Source organism: Malus domestica, chromosome 07 (genome assembly GCF_042453785.1).
Source record: "Malus domestica chromosome 07, GDT2T_hap1".
NCBI classification, from domain to species: Eukaryota; Viridiplantae; Streptophyta; class Magnoliopsida; order Rosales; family Rosaceae; genus Malus; species Malus domestica.
The window spans coordinates 32,120,121-32,140,243 of record NC_091667.1 but is presented as its reverse complement, the minus strand read 5'-3'; the positions used below and the strand labels follow the sequence as shown (position 1 = coordinate 32,140,243).

General features: G+C 34.6%; 1 protein-coding gene across 1 annotated transcript; it reads right to left on the bottom strand.

Annotated features, from left to right (window-relative positions):
• Nucleotides 1–16,549: 16,549 nt before the first annotated feature.
• Nucleotides 16,550–18,233, bottom strand: LOC103439587 (ethylene-responsive transcription factor 2-like). The gene has a single exon (XM_008378147.4). It carries the CDS (start codon nt 17,869–17,871, stop codon nt 16,861–16,863), a length of 1,011 nt encoding a protein of 336 aa, XP_008376369.1. The 5' UTR covers nt 17,872–18,233; the 3' UTR covers nt 16,550–16,860.
• Between the last annotated feature and the right edge of the window lie 1,890 nt (nt 18,234–20,123).

Below are 20,123 nucleotides of genomic sequence, written 5' to 3'. Positions count from 1 at the left end.
GCCCGTTAGACCCGGTTGGATTCCGGTTGTTCCTAGCCAATTTTCAGGCGAATTTCACCCAAATACCACCTGTAATCACCCTAATACTCCTTCTCCTTCATCATTCATTCAAGATTGGACAAAAATTGGACCAAACTATAGCGTTTTATGGCGGGATACCCAAAAGCTTCTATGGTGGAAATCTGCCATTTTTGAATGAATTAAAGTCGATCTCCACCGCCATTAGACTTCCCTTGAGGCCTAGAACAATGCCCAATCATTGGTTGGAGTGTCGGGGTCGAATTGAGGACGAATCAAGAACACCTATTTCTAGGGTTTCCGGTGTGTTCGAGGCAAATTGGAGCCTTTTCAGGCCAAATTGGACTTGGCCGCAGGTATAAAGTTTGCTCTACTCTTTGAGATCTTTAGTTCTGTAAGTTTTGAGAATTTTAGAAATAGTTAAGTTTTCCAGCGAGCTGGGGTGGTCGACTGCCGCCCGCGGCGGCTGGTGCGGCGGCGCACGGCCAGGGAGCCATGTCTGTGTTTTTATATGAATTCTGTTATTCTAATTATGATTTTGAGATATAATTGCTATGGTTTGAATATTAATATGATTGTAGTATATGTTGGATTAAATGAATATATTCGGATTTGGTTTGAACCTTGAAAACGTGAACTACAAATGGCTTGATTCCTGTTTAGAATACGTAGGCAGTCTAACGAGATGTTAGATGCAACCATATAATAATTGAGACAAGCCTTGTTGGGAAATTGGGCAATGTGAAGGAAATTGGTAAAAACGTGAGTTTTGGTTTTATGATTTGGTGATTAATTGTTTGTCATGAATCATGTGCGTTTTAACTTTATGTTTTGGTAGTTAATAGTTAGTACGCCGTAATATATATTTGGAAATACTATGAAATGGAATGGTTTTGTTTTAGATTGCATCATGGCATATTCATATGTATATTACTTGAACTTAATCATTGTGGATGCTTTGAAGTGCGGAGAGGGACGCAGGACGCACAGGTAAGTTCAGGTGAGTTTATGGTGTTAATGGAAATGGTTGAGTTATGTCACGACTATAGTTATGTTTTAGGCAATTCTGACACTGTCGTACAGGTTGATCATGAGTCGTAAATGTCATATGAGATGCAGTTAGAGCTCATAAACCTGCACCCCGGTGTTAGTGCTCTCAGTCGAAGACAGGGCCTAGCCTTCACGTGATTGTTCACATCCCGCACCACACGCTCACCTTGGATTCCAAGGTAGGTACCATCATGTCGTACATACCACATTAGGTGGTTCCGACTCGTAGGTGACTTGCGATACTTCGCATAGCCTTCATGTGATTGTAGCACTTGAGCGTATTTATTTATACCCAGCCTGTCGTACAGACCACTAGAGGTGGTTCCGACTCGTGTGCAGAGATATGTGATGAGTTATGGATTTAGTCGTACAGACCACTAGATGTGGTTCCGACTCGTGTACAAGGATATTTGATGAGCTATAGGACAGCCGTACAGGTCACGTTAAGTGACTCCAGCTGGCATACAATCATATTGATTTAACTCACCTGATTTACTTATTCTTTGCTGAGATGTTTGATAAGGCATATTGTGGTTTTGTTGAATATGGTTTTGAGATATATATATATGCATTCTATTTTTCTGGGAAGGTATACATGGTTTATGGCGATGGGTTATTACTTGAGAGGAGGAATAATGTTTTCAAAAGCTTTGTTTTCACCACTCACAAGTTATACTTTGCACTCCTTCAAGTTCTAGTAGCAAAGCTTCCGTATCGACGAGGATTTGTGGCACTTTACAGTGCAGGTGTCTTCTTGTGATGGTATAATCATTCTCTTACCTCGTTGCACTTTACTTATCCTCTGTATTGTGTGTGAATGGGTTCATGCCCATTCATCAACGCAACAGGCGCATAATCTGATCACTGAATTGATGCCTTACCGTCCCCCAGGGCCGGCGGAGCTATTTTCACATCCTCATCTGTCTCCGTAGGGCTTGCAAGTGATCTGGTTCGTGCTTTCTCTGGTTGATGAGTGGTCCCCTGGCCAGTAGTAGAAGGGGATCTTGCTTGGTCTTCTATCTTATCTTTTAGCCGCCGATTTCCTCAGGATGGAAACCTGCACGGGGGGAATCGACAAGGTGCCTCCCAGGCGGTTCAAATGTATTCACATTTTTCATCATCATCACATTTTTGGCTTCGTCACCTTCTAGGTGTTGGCTAGCACAGCTCAATTCGGAGTCCTAGTGGATATTTCGGGTCGGGGTGTGTCAGAGTAGGTCTTAGATGTCATTTTACAAGAGAGTAAATTAGGTATTAATTTTTTTTTATTAAAAGGTAGGTGGGGAAATAAGACAGTGGGGTGAGTTTATCACCACTCTTGCCCTTGCTCATTAGCCCGGGCAGTAATTACCTTATTGGGGTGGAGTTGATCTTAATGAGACCAAGAAAACTATAACTTATTACAAATAGAGTTTATTCCAAAACATAACTTGTCCCAACCGGAATTTGTTATAACTTAATGAGGTTATTCCATTATAGAGTATTTCTTTAGAGAGGTTTCATTGTTTTTAATCTTTACGGAGTTGTTTGGTATCTTTTCGGATTCAAAAAGCATAAAAACGCATTTTTCTTTTAAGTATATTTTCACTTACCTAAAGTCTTTAATAGTTTTTAATTAAAGTAGAAGTGTAAAAAAATATAGAAAAATATATATAAACGCTCGTAATGTCAAGCTTTATAACTTTCATGAAGAGCTTAACTTCGAATTTCGCCATTATAATCATATAAATCATAAATCAAAATTTAACCTTTTATTGTTGTTTACATTTACACTTCATTGATCTCATCAAATTTTGTTTTTTTTTTTTCTGATTTTCTTTTTTGAAAACTTGATCTATTAGAGGATGCAGGAAGATAAATGGTTTGGATCGTTGATATTCTATTCAGAGTTTTACGATTAGTGAAAATATTGATTGATGTTTATAAAGTTTCTACAAACTATATAACATCGACTCATATTTCAGTTAACCGTAAATATCGAAACATGATATCAAAGATCTGAACCGTTCATCTTCTTACATCCACCAGATGATCATGTTTTAAAAAAAAAGAAAATTTAAAAAATGAAATTCAGTAAGAAAAATAAAGCGTAAATGACAATCGATGGTTAAATATAAATTTTAGGTTTATGAATTATAGTGTTGGATTTCGAAGCTGACCCTTTCATGAAAGTTGTAAAGTTTGTCACTATGAGTGGTTGTATATTTTTTTTTTTACATTTTTTACACTTCTACAATAATTATTATTAATTTTGCCCTCAAATAAAAAACATTATTCATGAAGGTTTGGAGGATTTTAAAAATCTAAACGATAATGCAAGTGTAACTATTATCTACTCGTGGATGAATAATGATGAATCACGAGTGTTTATATATTCTTTCACATTTTTCATATGTGTATGTATGTATGTCTTCTTAGTTCTTGCCTATACAAATATTATATTAGTTTATTTTAATTTTGGACAACAACATGTTAAGTAAAATTTATCTTAGTAATGATAATAAGGAACTCTCATAATAAAAATAAATAATGACAAAAACTTTTTTTTTTAACTTATATAGAATAATAATACAAAACTATATATTTAATATAGAATATATTGTATATATTAATATGGCTATTGTATTTTATAATAAATCTTTTAGTAATTAAACTTTAAAATTATCAAAATAAATTTTTTCTTAACGGGTCGAAACGGGTTACCCACGTGTTACCCGCGTGTATACCCGTTAACGAGTCACCCGATAATGACTCGATAAGTTATCATGTTGACCCAAAACCCGTTATTTTCGTGTCGTGTCAGAAATTGCCGAGTCTACCAAAAAGACCATAAGTGTTCTCTTAAGGATTTTTCATGCAAAACATTGTTCTAAAGCAGTAATTTCTTGGCCACACATCACTTTCGTTTTAGTTTTAAATAATGAACTCTTTTTTTTCACGTTATCGATTTGGATTATTTTTAGCATAGATAGCCCTTAAGTCATGACAGATTAAAATATAAGTTATAATATACAGTTCTAACTTCTAAACATATGTATTTAAGGATTATGTTTATGTCCCCCTGATTAGGTGTACCCTTTTTTCGATATCAATAAAATTCCCTCGTACAGTCGAGATTTTCTAAAAAAAAAAAAAAAATGAAGATATCCTTGACATAAAGAAACCTTATGAAAGATAGCAGATTTCGATTTTTTTTATTATTTAGTGCATAAGTAGCCCTTAAGTCATGAGGGATTAAATCATAAAGAAACCTCATGGAAGAAGACAGTAGATTTCGAATATTTTTTTGCTTAGTTGGATGTGGCTTGTATTTCATACAGATGCGTGAGATTTGCTAGCTGTGGGAAGAATAAGTTTCATCTACGACAAGCGTGCGCAGTGACGAGAGCAGTCGTCCCACAAATGTCGTTAGAACTTCACTGTCTAATTAAATTTCAATGTGGACAATGACATCAACGACAATGGCATTGATCCAACTAGTGAATTACAGGACCATTATTTGGACTGCTTCTCATATTTTTTTTTAAGTGCATCGATATTTTTACATTAGAGAGGAGAAGGAGTTTGGCTAAGCTACACAATGGGTAGCCTAATTTGGTATCAAATTCACCATTCACGAGATTCGAACCTAAGACCTCTCACTTATAAGCGAAGAAGAATACCATCAGACCATAGCACTGAGTGGTGACTGCTTCTCATATTAAATTCAACAAATTATCGTATTTTCTTCAAGAAAAAAAAAAATTCCATGTATCAATTCGTATCTGATTAGTTTATCTTTGGGATCCTTTCATAGTTTGACAAAGATATAAAAAAAATTAGGGAATATAGATCTGCCTTCTAAGTTCTAATTAACAAAGACCCAAACAAAGACTGACCGTGTAAACTTCTTTTTTATTATTTATTTTATAAGAAAATGACTAAACTTTTTTCATAGTACATACTAAATACCAAAAAAATTAATTGTTAAATCTTGTATATAAGAATTTAATAATTTTTTGTAACTGTTGAATCTTGCATAAACTCGTTTGACGAGTAGTACATATCATTGTAGCTAGACTCGTAACTGCTATAAAACTTGAGTACCGTGTTGGCTTTGGTGATTGTGTTTTTGTACACATTATTTCGTTCTTGTAAATATAATTGTAATTTGGTATTCATGCATTGTTTATATATAAAAACAAAAAAACTCAAAATATTGTTCTAAGAGGCCTGATGTTGCCAATTGGTAGAACGTTAGTAAATTATAAAAAACACCCTATAACTATAAGTTTAATACAAAAATACTTAAAAACTCAATTGGAGAATAAAAACACATCATCTATACGCAAAATTATTAAAAATAAATATTCAAAAGTGAAGTTATAGTAGGCCATTTTTTTAATGTCGTCTAAGGCTTAAAAAATCTCAAAACTTACTCTGCGTAAAACGATACACTACATAACTTTGTGTTCTGAGTGTCATAAAAAATTCTCTCTAATCCATTGATTCCATCTGTCTCTCTTATCTCTTATGTTCCCTAGTCCTTGTATGTTTAATTAGAACTCAATTTAAAGAAAAGGAAAACAAAAGCCAAAACAGAAAAGAATCAAACCACTACCAATGGATCCTTAACCCTTTCTCTACGATCAATAGCAATCCTAATGTATACAATAATTGAAAACAACTTTTATACTTGTCTGACCTTGAATGCTCGAATTCAAAACCCCGTGGGGCTTGAGCCTTGACTCTGGCGCCTCTAAGTTAATAATAATCAAACTTTGAGCAATGATTTGTAATTACGCAAGATGAATTTGTACAACTGCATGCGAGTTCTTTGTATAAAATATCGCAGCTTTCCACTTGCAAAAGTCGCTTTAGTTTCATCAACTTGCATGCAACAATATAAACATTAATCACATATCCATCGATCCCACAGTTTGATAGTACTGTACTCAAACTGTCAACTAAGAGAGCTGGTTTGGGGTTACTCAAATTTTTTTTTTAAAACAGCTTTTTAAAAAAGTTGAGTTAAAATTGTGTTTGACAAAAAGAAGTTATTTTTCTAAAATCATATGTCTAAAATAGCAGAAAACAAAAACAACTCTAACCATGCTTCTAAAAAACACACTTTTTTCATAAGAGGCGGGTAAACAGTAACCTTTAATAAAACTTTCATATTGACAATACTACTCATCTTTTTATTTTTTTTGCTAAAAGCACTTTTCACATTATAATTTATCAAACAGTTACCAACTTTTTTTTTACAACTGATTATTTTCACAATACAGTATAATCAGTTTAAAAATAAAAAATACAGCAACTTCAAACTAACCCTAAATGATGGACGTGGCATTTGGGTAACCTTCGAAAAAGAGAGAACATGAGAACCAACCGCATGCTTTTGGAATTTTGCTTCCTATGCTGCTGTGGCCTAGCTGGACCGATATCGCTTATATTAAATTATTGATTATGACACGATTCATGTTTAAATATTATTGTATGTGTACATTATTTCGGTGACAATCATGGAGCCGACACACAGACTACTATCTATAATTTGGATCTTTGCTTAAGAACATGGTGACAAACTTGCCAATTTCCCTGTTTTTTCATTAGTCAAACTACACATTAATTAGTTGTTTTCATTAGTTAAAGTCAAGGTATAAATATAATCGGACGTAAATATGTCATCAAACTCTTTCGAATAGGGTTGAATTAAAGGGATAGAGATAGCCGTACCTTATTCATGAAAGTAAACCAATGGACGAAATTAATTAAGTGCAAGAATATCAAGTGGCTAGATGATGTCCACTGCGTTTATACATCCAAATTAAGAAGAATACTTAACGTGATAAACTCTTAAATTCAAATGAAAACCCCGACATTTGAAACTGAAGATCAAGGAGTCGCATACAGACTTGCACGCTTTCAGCCTATTTGTGAAAAGCAATTGATTTGGTGCGAAGTATCTCCTGATTTGATTGTTGATATATTATTTCAGGATAGTCTAATTGATTTGTTTGGCGCAGACATTCTTTTTCCTTTCTACCATATTTGAATTCCCATTAAAATTTAGTCGAGACCCATTTTATTGCACTCTATTCTCTTCTATAAGTATTATTTCAATTTTAATGAATACCATGTGAGAACGTGAGATGTGAAGGTAAAATAATCTCATATTAATGAAAAGAGAAACTGTCACATCCCAGACCGGCTTCGCCGTAGCACGATATTATCTGCTTTGGGCCCTGACCACGCCCTCACGGTTTTATTTTTTAGAACTTAGACGAGAACTTCCTAGTGAGTCATCCATCCTAGGATTGCTCTCGCCCGAACTTGCTTAACTTAGAAGTTCCAATGAAACCTGAAGCCAGTGAGTTCCCAAAAAGCCTCGTGCTATATAGAGGTGGGTATGTACATATAAGGCACATCACTCTCTTTCCGTTGATCGATGTGGGATGTTACAATCCACTCCCCTTAGGGGCCTGATGTCCTCATCAGCACACTCGCACCGAACGGCATAGTGGCTCTGATACCATTCTGTCACATCTCAGACAGGCTCCTCCGTAGCACGATATTGTCCGCTTTGGGCCCCGACCACTCCCTCACAGTTTTGTTTCTGGGAACTCATACGAGAACTTCCTAGTGGGTCACCCATCCTAGGATTGCTCTCGCCCGAACTCGCTTAACTTCAGAGTTCCAATGAAACCAGAAGTCAGTGAGTTCCCAAAAGGCCTCGTGTTATATGGAGGTGGGCATGTACATATAAAGCACATCATCCTCTCTCATTTGGTTGATGTGGGATGTTACGGAAACCTTGCAAGAGCTTATGAGAGGTTGAGATATTCCCCATATTACTAATTGGTTTTATGGAGGAACCTCAATTTCTTCATAGTATTAGAGCAAGTTGACCAACATATGAAGCCTAACGGCCACACGTGCTCTATGTCACTGAATTTGTGTTGTCCACGTGTTTGACTTGAAAATTTACCACACGTGAGGCGGCGTGAGAGAATGTGACGGCAAAAGAGTCTCATATTGGTGAAAAGAGAAACTTTGCAAGGGCTTATAAGACGTTCCTATATTACCAATTAGTTTTATGAAGGAACCTCAATTTCTTCATACCATACATTTCTAGTAAAAAAATTCAAATTAAAACCTAGCTAGCCTACATACTTTATTTTTGTGGAGAAAGCTTAAACAAAATTAAGTTGTGCTAATATCATACTAAACCAGACCTTTACGACCAAGTCTCATTCAATCATTTGTGCTGAGAGATTTTTCTTCTATTCCTTTTTTACGATATATAATGATATTGCGTGTATGATTTGTTCTAAAGAGTGAAAGTGAAGTAATTGAGTTATTTGAGACAAACCAACCAAATAGCAATTTGGCTGTCGACGGGAACACTGTGATGTGCAAATTTCTAAATTTGTAATGAGAAGTCAACCTCTATATAATTTTGGAAAAATGGTTGCTTTATTTATTAGCCGACTGCCGGGTGAGCTGCATGCCTAACTCGTACCTTGACAATCTTAAGTGAACAGCATGCAGCTGGGGTGGGTTGTGCATCGATCGATTTATTATTTAAAGTACGTGGACCTCAGAAAGTTGTATGCAAATTTACTAGGCTAGAAAAAGTTGGTCACTTCTCACTAAAAATATCGGTCCCCAATTTTAAATTTTATGGGAAGGTAGCTAGCTATATATTACAGGCACAATAACTAAGGCCATCTCCAACCGAAGGGTCCAGAGGGCCAGAGGGCCGAAAATAGCCCTAAAACCGTCTCCAACCGAGGGCTAGGCCAGAGGGCTCAGGAATCTGGGAGGGCCCCACGGGATCGGAGAGGGCTGGAGGGTTGGAGGGCTGGTTGGCTGGCTATTTTTTTTTTTAATGTTTCTTATTTCTGTCGATTATAACCGACAGAAATAACATTTTGAATTCAAACTTCCAACGGCTAGCGCCACTAGCCGTTGTAAATCCTTTTTTTTTTTTTTTATGAATTTAAACCTTTTTTTTTCTTTTTTTTTCTATAACTTCCTATAACTTCTATTTTACAAAATTTGTTTCAATTTTTTTTAATTCTATTTTTTTCCTATAACTTATATTTTACAAAATTTGGTTCATATTTTTTTCATATAACTTCTATTTTACAAAATTTGTTTCATATTTTTTTTTTAAATTCCATTTTTTCCTATAACTTCTATTTCACAAAATTTGTTTCATATTTTTTTTAAATTCTAATTTTTTCCTATAACTTCCTAAGCCATTATACAACATTAAATTAAATTAAGTAACATGAAACAACATTAAACAATATGAAACAACATTAAATAACATTAACCGACATAAAAATTATACAACACTAACCAACATGATTTTTAAATAAAATTAAGTTGTAGTTTTTAAATAATAAATTATGTTTGGCTCTATGGCCCTTTGGCCCTCGGTTGGAGACGGTTTTTTTTGACAGGGCTAAAACGAGCCCTCTGGCCCTCTGGCCCTCGGTTGGAGACGGAGGCAAATATGGCCATGTACTGTTCATTAAAATATTAATATCTTGGAGAATCTTGGAGGGCCAGAGGGCTAAAACGAGCCCTCTGGCCAGCCATCGGTTGGAGATGGCCTAAGGTTTGCATGAGGGTCGGCATATGCTACAGAAAGACATCGGTCGAACAGGATCCATCAATTCGAACATTTAAAATTTGATTCAACGATTACAAATCGGAATTTAAAAAAAAAATTATAATAACTTTAATCGTTGAATTAAATTTCAAATGTTCAGATTTAGAGATTTGATGAATTTGGTGAAAGGGATTCGAAGAGGATCCCTTTCCGGTCGGTACATATATGATGGCGTCCGATCGACATGCATAACTTTCCTTCGAGTCACATGTAAATGCATGAGAACATGATCAATGGACGGCATAGCTAGGGTAGGCCGGTTTGACAGGTCTGAAAACAGTTGCAGCTATTTTAATTAACTTTTAGCCGGTGAAATGTACGAATAAAAAAGAAGAAGGCGGTGATGACGATCAGGGTCGTTGGGATTAAATTATAAAAGTGTAGAAATATCTAATTCTTGTGGGGACTTTTGGGACCCCGTGTTTCACCAGAAAAATTGAAAAGAAATATCTAGCCTGAAATCGACCTTATGAAACAAGGTAGAAAATAATTTTTATGCTTTTAGCATGAAAGACAATTTTCACAGGCAAATTAAGCTTAGTTCAAGTATTTTCTTTTGGCTTCTGCCTGTGTTTACTTCTATTTTATGATTTTTGAAAAAATTGGTTGGAATGAGGATTTTACATATTTCATTGTTTAAATGATTTCAGTTAAACAATGATGAACACATCGATCAACAGGTTCATGTTTAAAATTTCGAGGGCTCTGTGCGAAAATTATAAAAAAAAATCCATTCTTAAGATAGTTTTGAAAAAAGTAGAACAATGTATTGATGCTAGAAATCAATAACTTAGATTAAAACAATTTTTAGCACTCAATGATTGCAAGTTTATATAAATAAAAAGAGTTACAAATATAACTTTTACTAAATAATCAAAATTAGTTCAATATTTAATAATCAAACAAGAAAAAAAAAATTCAAAAGCTTTAACTATAAAGTTTCACTTGAATATAACATTATAATATAATAAAATTGAACAGAAAAAAAAATCATTTTTGGGGTGTTATAATTGGCACTCAAAATATTTTATTGTACTCTAAATTTTTATATTTAGGCAAGTGGTCATTTACCACAATGGTAGAAAGTTGTTGAACATTTGCATGACGGTGTTGGTTCAAACTCAGTCGATGACTAATCTAACATCTAATTTATAGTTTGATAGAAAAAAAATATTTAGAAAGAAAAAAAAAATTACACTTATAAAGAGTACACAATGATATTTTAAAGTGCTAACAAAAATAAATTTTTAAATATAAAACATTATTACATAAAAATGTTAAATGACCAAAATTTTAAGGACCCTTCAAATTTAAGATCCTATTCAATTGCATAATTCGCTCTCCTCCAACACCCACACCCACTCTGTCGGTCAAATAATAACGGCGTAACTACAAAAGTACGAAGAAATATAGAGACATGAGGGTATATTTCTCAAGCAATCGTACATTCACTGATGGGACTGATCGAACTACAAGAGAATTTGTACATGTCTTTCTTATTGGTAGAAGTACTGATACATGTACACTTTTTGAGATAGACATAGGCTAGCTAGCTATATGCATGAGAGAAATTTTTTAGTATGCTAAAAATACATTTCAGTACATTAAATATAATAATTCAATTAATTTAAAAAAAATCTTTTAATTTTTTAATCGTTGTATTATCGTATTTAATGTACCAAATTGTATTTCTGGCACATTCAAAATCACTAGACGAATTGCTGGACTATGTGAACAAAGCCATTACATTATTGGTTGGATATTTTAGTCGTGGGGTTCATCTGTTATTTAACTGTTGACTCAAGCATTGGGCTGCTTTACTTCTACAGTAAACATTCGCGTCAAACTTTAGACCGACATCAAGTTATTATAACTCTTATTTTCTTCATTCGCGACGAGCGACAGGGTTGAACATTGACCCCGTATAAAATAAACCTGGGTTTTTATTTATGAACGCAATCATTGATCTCGGTGATGAAAGTTTATATATCTTAGGGGTGTGATATTCACACATCTCATTTTATTTCTTACACATATTTTTAATTTTCAATCTTCAAATCGGATGAATTGAAGAAAATTAATGGACATAAATTATTAAGAGGTGTGTGAGAAATAAAATAGGATGTGTGGATAGCACACCACTATATCTTATTGTAGCTGAAATATTTGTACTTTTCCATAAAATTTAAAATATTACTCTACCCAGCATGCATAAATCTTTGATTTTTCGTACAATGGTTTTAATTTACTATATATATATGCTCTGCTCGTGTAAATATTTGACTTGGCCGTTCAGGGGGAATGTAGTGGAGATTAAAATAGTTAGTATAATTAATAAAAAAGGCGACTTTAAATTAACAAAACAAATTTCACTTTGTACGAGTTGTGAGAAATGTTTATTATACGCAACTTTATTTTTTCTCTACAAAGAAGTTGTTTTCATGATTCAAACTTGTAATCTTTAGTTACAAAAGAGCAACTATTTCGTTGTACCAAAACTCATCCTACGTTAGTATAATTAATATCAGTTAAAACTTTTTGGGTCATTAATATCAGCTAAAACTGATAGCAGGAAAAATCAAGGGTGAGCAGGGAATTCAGTTTTAGAAATTCAACAGTCAACTCAAATATGTACAGAGGCTATACCGATCTTAACTTCCAAAGTGTAAGCTATATTCGATGCACATTTGACCTAAAGCATGAAGACGGAAAAGTGGTCTTTTCTTTACCTTATTATTTTTCATTTTTGTTGCACATTTTCAACATGCCCCGTCTCTTTCAGAAATAGCCTAATCATCTACACCTTTATGAAATGCGTAAATAATGTTAAATCTCTTTCTAACGTGATATCATTTTATCATATAAACATTATAATTGGTATTGTTCATTTATTTATTATCATTTTTAGAAAATTTTATTCGATTTGAAAACTGTTTAATTAACTATTCATATTGTCGAGCAAAACAAATATTATTATAATTAACAAGTAGTATTCCGAACTTGTGGTTTGAGCGTACATAACCTAGCTACGGTAGTGTGGTACATACTACTAGGTCGTTTTTACATATTAGGTCAGTATTATAAAAATATTGGCTTTTTATCCATAACGGTTTATAAGATTGGTATAATTCTTCACTTTGGTTTATAAGACTTAAAATCAATAGCAGTGGTTCTTGTGATTGTCCACCATCAATTATTTTGATCATTATGTGAGAAATCTCCGTTAAATTGAGAGTATTTTTGTCAAATCAACCTCTCCCCTTGAACCGATGGTTTCTTCAATTTAACGGAAAATTTTCATTGAATGACCAAAATGATTAACAGTGGACAATCTCAAAGACTACTTCTATCGATTTTAACTCTCAGTGACAAAAGTAAAGAGTTATGACAATCTCAAAAATCATTTAGGCTAAAAACCTAAAAAAAATTAGACGGTCATCTTTTAAACATACGTTGGCAAAGAATCCACAACATTGTGGGTTGGTGAATATTGAAAGTTGAGAAAACCCAGCAAACTGATAGGCGTCAAGTTAAAAAACAACGAATACATAGAAAGTTATATTGACTTTAGTCTTTTAGGACATTTTTGATGATCGGGAAACTATTGATGGGTAGGGCTAATGTATCTTGGAGATGTCCCTGTCTTTGTATATGATAAGATATGTAAAGGTACATTCATCCGAACAGGATTTTTTCGAACGCTCAAGAGAAAACATACATAAAAAACAAATAATTAACTTGCATACTAGTTAAACTTTGCATAATTAAGGTTAATCTGATCAGTTACTTCGCGTACCTACCTGTATGTATGCACTGCGCTTTCTGTGATGAGATTCCTTTCCATTTAGAACTGTTGGTCAAACTTTTGGGTTTTGATAAAGGGTGAGTTGTTGAATGGAACATGTGGACTTTTCTTGATGCACTCCTTCCTATATCCTAAAACCCTCATCCTCTAATTTGTTTAACTTTTTATTTACATAAATAAATAAAAATTCAAGACAAAAACAAGAAATGTACGTAGAGAAGAATGAGAATGTAAAAATCGCTACCCTCGATGATTTATACGTTGTAGACACAACCACCGTTTAAATTCATTATTTTTAAAATCCCACCTAGGCTCTAAGTGGCTAGCCACCGCCCTAATTAGTCTCTAGGCGTTTGAAAATTAAGAAAGTACACCTAGACCAGCTTAGGCGTTCGCCTAGCCCGCCTAACACACATATACCCACTTAGGCTGAGACTCTCACTTAGACAAAAAATCGATAACTCTTATTTTGTTTTTTGATTAAATGTAAGAGACTTGTTGAATACTTAGATAAACACTCATTATATGTTTGCTCCTCATGCTTTCAATATGTTCTAATAGTTTATAATCTATATGTCATTTTAGTTTGCAATTTATGTATCCTTATACAATTATATATTTTTTCCAATATAAAACGACACTTATTTATACAATAAATAATAAATTTACTTAAATCCGTCTAGTCCGCATAGGCATCCGCCTAGGCCTCACCTAGCCGCCTAGGCACTAGACCCTTGCCTGCTGCTCGACTAGCGTATGACATCTTTTAGAACCTTGTTTAAACCTCAAGTTAATTTTGAGTTCAAAATCAAAGAGTCAAAAGGTAATTTTAAATTCTTTCTTTCTTCTATGATATAAGTAATAATGAGAAGAGGAAATTCAAACATATAAAGTAAAAAATCTTAACTATTTTAGTTACTCCTAAATTTTTTTTACAAACGATAATGTTAGTATGTTAAATAGTTGATTATTAGGGAAAAAAAATTAGTGGAAATCAAACTCACACTAAGGTACATAGACATGATTACTTTCTGCTCCTACAATAAATACCCGTCTCCACAAACTCCTAACTTTAAATGAGCCGTGTTTCGAAAAAAAAAAAAAAAAGCGCCCTGTTCGAAAAGGTATTCCCATCTTGTAGCATGAGGTTCGATTAAGAAGCAAACTGTGCGTAAATCGATAGTTTTTTCTTGTTTCTTTGACTACTAAATGTACACCCACGTGTGATCTTAAGATAATTATTTTTTTATCGGGACATTAACTAAAATATCTTATATTTTTTGTTAGGATAAACGGTAGTTTGACTTCTTGAACTATTAATCCAGTTGAAATTGATCTCTTAAACTATTTTTTTAGTAAATCAATCAATTATCCACTTTGCCGTTTAAATATTGACACTAGGGGTGGAAAAAAAAATACTGAAAATACCAAACCGAAAAAATCCCAAAAATTTCGGTACCCAATACTGAACCAAACTGGAAAAAAATATATATATTATTTAATTTTAAATATATATTTGGAATTGTAACAACCGTCCGATTTGGTTGAGAATCTCAACCGTTCAATCCAAATAAAACCCTCAGACTCAGTCTCTCTCTCGACCTCACCACACCCTCACTCAGTCTCAGTCACATACTCTCTCTCTTTCTCTCTCAACCTCACCCTCCTCGCCGATTTATCTCAACCTCTCTCCTCCTTATTTACCGTCTTCGAATCCGGCCACACCCATATCACACATGTGACTCACCTCTCTCTCTCTCTCTCTCTCTCTCTCTCTCTCTCTCTCTCTCTCTCTCTCTCTCTCTCTCTCTCTCTCTCTCTCTCTCTCTCTCTATGTGGAGCCTTCTTTCTCATCCCTCACTGTACACCGATTTAATCCAAGGGTTTTGTAGCTCCACATTTTGATGTGCTTTGCCTTAGCTGTGAAGCAATGTATCTTTGATCGGTGCCAAAATAACACACTCAAGTCTTTGGAATTCTACTTTGGTGGTTTTAGGGTTTGCTCTCTCTCCCTCTCGCTCTCTATATATGATGAGATATATTATTATACAGGGGTTTGTGTGTGTGACTTATAAAGCTAACTTTTAGTTAAAGGATTTGAGTTTAACTTCTAGGTGAACATAAATTTAGAACTCTTTTCCTTTTTATTTAGATTACATCAAAATTTAATCTCGATTTGTCATGAAAGTAAAAAAATATTTCGGGATTCCCGAAATTTGGGATTTCCGAAAATTTGGTTTGTGATCGGTCTTAAAATTCCTGTTCCGAAAAATTTCGGTTCGGGATAGTAGTGGTTCGGTATCCCATACCGAACCAGCCCTAATTGACACGACATTACTCTCAAGAGTGAATCATGTGCCAATATTTGACGTCAAAGTGGAAGAAATGTCATCGAATATGACGGTAAAGGGTTAATTGACAAATTTTAAATAGCTCAAGAGGTTAATTTACCAAAAAAAAAAAGAATTTCAAATAGTTATTTTCAACTGAGTTAATAATCCAGAAGTTCAAATGATATCTTGCTTTGTTTTTTTAAAGAATTTGGTCCTCTATCATGACTTTAATCAAATAGTAGAAGCCACTAAAAGAATATTTTAATTACAAAATAATTATAAAAAATAAAAAAAAGATAACGTAAATGTGTGTGTAGAAATATATTCTACCAACCTAGACGGCCGATTTGGATCTTTGGGAGAAAAAATGAGGACAACAAATCCCGAATGCCTGTCCCCACAAAAGATTGAGGGTATTGTGATCAATAAACATTGCCGTGACAAAATCACGACTTGATCTTTTTTTTTTAAAAAGCCCTATTTCTATGATTTCATTAATCAGTTGTGGCTCTGCACTTTTCTATTGCATGCTGGGAATCTATGAGTACATTAATATTTGCCAATTTATTTGTTGGGTAACTAACAGCCATTTTTTAAAATGTGGGCTCGTCATTTTCGTTATTGCCATCATTTCTTGGTGAGAGTAATAATTGGATTCAGAAATGAACACAAAAATATTAAAGACTCCTCATCAACTATTATTTTTATGTTTCACATGCCTACTCACAATGTTTGTGCGTTGTTACTAATTTTACGTCTGCTCAATTGTTCTTCGACTGTTTCAGTCATTTGTTCTACATTAGCCATTGCATTACAATTTCAATGACCAAACCCACACATTCGCACTAAACAAATTAACTGAATAAACAAACTCATTTGTTGGTGGTTTGCAGTTGCAATTACCGATCAATCGATCATTTTGTAATAACAATTGCAGGTCCACATTAACCACCCATAGTACATTATTTTAAGGTCATAGATGGTGATCAGCTAACCAATAGTTGCTCGCCAAGTGGTAGCAGATACGAGGTATTGTTCTTTTGCCTTTTATGACGCACATTTGCTTGATGATCATGATCAGCCGACGAGGAGACTGACTTGTCTAATTTGGTCCTCTTGGTGGCCGCCGTTGGCGTTGCTGAAGAAGAAGAAGAAGTACTACTGCTGGCGGCGGCCTCTTGCTCTGGCTCTTTTCGTTTGCCGGTGACTCGAACAGGCGGAGGCTCATTCAACCCAATCCGGTGAGGGAAATTGAGCAAAGCCTTGGAGCCACGAATGCGAAAGGCGGCACGGTCGTAAGCCAAAGCAGCTTCCTCCGAAGTCTCGTAGGTACCAAGCCACACTCTGGCCCCATTCTTGGCCGGGTCTCGTATCTCCGCCGCGAATTTTCCCCACGGCCTCTGCCTCACGCCTCGAAAATGCTTCCCTCTCGCCACCCCCGACTTTTGTAATTTCGGGATATTCACATTCACTCCATCTTGTTCAGCTACTGCATCTCCTACTTGTACTTGATTTTGATCACGATCGTCATGATCCAACGGAGGAATATCAGTATCAGGTGGGAGGACTAGGGTTGGTGAGGGTTCGTTTCCATTAATGGGAACATTAAAATCGTGGGGTTGAGATTGAGTGGAAACATCAGGTGGCAGCTGATCATGACTTTGACCAAAAAGATGATCAAGATCATACGTCTGTTCGGGTTTGACACATTCCCAGGAGTGGTCGGGAGACCATCCGGGGCTAAGAGCGTCGTGAAGGGAGTTGTAGTCGATCATGTCATCCCAATCGTCGACTTGGAAGGGTAAAGTGTGGTCGGGAGACCATCCGAGGCTAAGAGCATCATGAACGGAGTTGTAGACGATCATGTCCTCGGAATTGTCGACTTGGAAGGGTAAATCTCCCCATTGTTGCGTTAAGCACGGCATCATACATGGACTGCTAATATTGTTCACCGTCAATGAGCAGCAGCTTGTGTAGTGCTGAGGTTGTTCTTCCATCTTTGCTTGTTAGCTTTGTCCTTAATTTGGATGACTAGGCTAACAAAAAAGAAGAGAGAGAGAGTGTGTGTGTGTGTGTGGAATTGAGAAGTTGATTCACAAATTTCGGAAGATGTGGAGGTATGAAGGGGTATATGTATAGAAGTCGGGGCTGGAAACTGTTGTAGCAGTCTTTTTGGTACACTCATAACACAATTACGTGTGATTAATTTTAATCAAATTATGTGTATTTATTTTTTATAAAAAAACCCTAAAAGTAAAAGATACAAGTATGTCGCACACTCTCATAACACAGTAAAAATTACATTACGTGATAAAGTGATTAAAGTAAAAATTTGTCAACCAAAATTACCCAAATAAATAGGTAAATATTTTTTTTTCTGACCTAAAAAATTAAAAATATCTTTTTCTATTTTCTTAATGATTGTCTTTTAGAAAAAAAATAACTTTCTAAGGTTTCTGTGAACTTTCTGCCTTTCTTTTTCTTTCTTTCTTTCTGTGCAATACGAATGGAAATTGCAAAGTAACAAGCAGCCACATTGGGTGGGGTTAATGGGACCGGGCGTCTATATACACACTGACGTCACGGTTGCTTCCGTCGGCAGTTCGCCAGGTGATGTATTTGATCTTTATGCGTTGTGAAACTACAATTTGTTATTTATCTTTTTCAATTCAAAAGATTCGATGATTAGATACGAAGAAGTGTAAAAGAGGTAAAAATGGTGTGTGAATAACACCATCCTTGTTTAAATGTAATTAGACACAGATTGTCTTAAGAAAAAAACTACGCACGAATTAACAACTGATGATATCTTGTATGCCCTTGTGGGATCACCGTGTTAACCGAAAATCTCTTCTATTTTTCTTTCCCTTTTATTTTTGTTAATAACCTTCAAACATTATAGTTGAATACTTAACTTTGTGTAGTAAATACGATTCATATCATATATGATATGGATAGAGGTAATGTTATCTACACACTTACATTTATTTTTCACACAACATTTTTAATCTTTGACCATCGAATCGAATAAATTGAAGAGAATTATAAGGTAAAAATTATCATGGAGTACATGAAAAGTAGTATCGGATGTGTAAATAGCACTATCCTATTATTAATATGATGTCATGAACATGCAAAATCTGTTTTGAAAAAGAACAAATACAAATGATGATCTTGCAACTTACGACATGAAAAACAACTAGTCAAATTGCAAATTGCATAATAAAGAATTATGGGTGGAAGGAGACAAAATCTTGAGTGTAACTATGATGAGGAAAATAGAAAGAAAATAATATCCATCTGTAACTGTAAGGCTATTTCTAATGCAACCAATTTTTTTTGTCAAAAGGTATATTTTGACTCTAAATTTATAGATTTTCTCACAAACGCAAAGTTACATTTGATTTTAGATATCTCTAAAGTTAAAAGTAGGACCACCACCTCCAGAATAAGAAAGTTATAATTCTAAAATGGGGTTAATCACTCTTTAAAGCATATGAGTTAAAAGTCAAATTTAACTCCATATGAATCGAAAATGTTATAACTTATCGTTGAATTGGAGATATCTTAAGATATCTCCACCCATGGTTTAATTAATAGAGCAATTGGGTTGGATTGTCTTATGACCTAAAAAAAAGCGGTCCACCGGTGCAAATAATGGAGGGCAATTGGGCCAAAAGCTTGTGCCCTTTCAGCTGCCCTTGCAAGATTTGCCTTGGCTTGTGCCATTGTAGCTACCCAATTGCAGCAGTAAGGCCAACCCGGGCGCACAACCAAGCGTCCATGCAGACTGTTGGCTTGCCCTCACAGACTGTTGGATTTCCAACGGATCTTTTATCTGGACTGCTAGATTTCTAATGTTAGAAAAGAAATTAAAAATTAAAGGTTGTCCCATATGGCATAATCTGGTGCATATGATTCAACCCAAATTTAGTAAATCAACGGCCTGGTTTAATTTGAAGTTAAAAAAATACAAATATTTTTTAACATCACACTTAAAAAATTTACAAAGTTCAACCACCTTCTTTATTTGTGTTTTATTTTTAATTAATTACGCTCGTTATTATGCTTTGTCTTATATTTAAAAGTAAACTATCAGAGTTAGATATGGAGTTTTATTTTCAAAGAACAAACGTATTAAATACACACTTACAAGGCACAAAACAAATATATATATATATATGTATATATATATTTGTGAATAGTGATTACACTTGCTTTTGCCCTTTCCTTTCCTCTTCTTAAATTG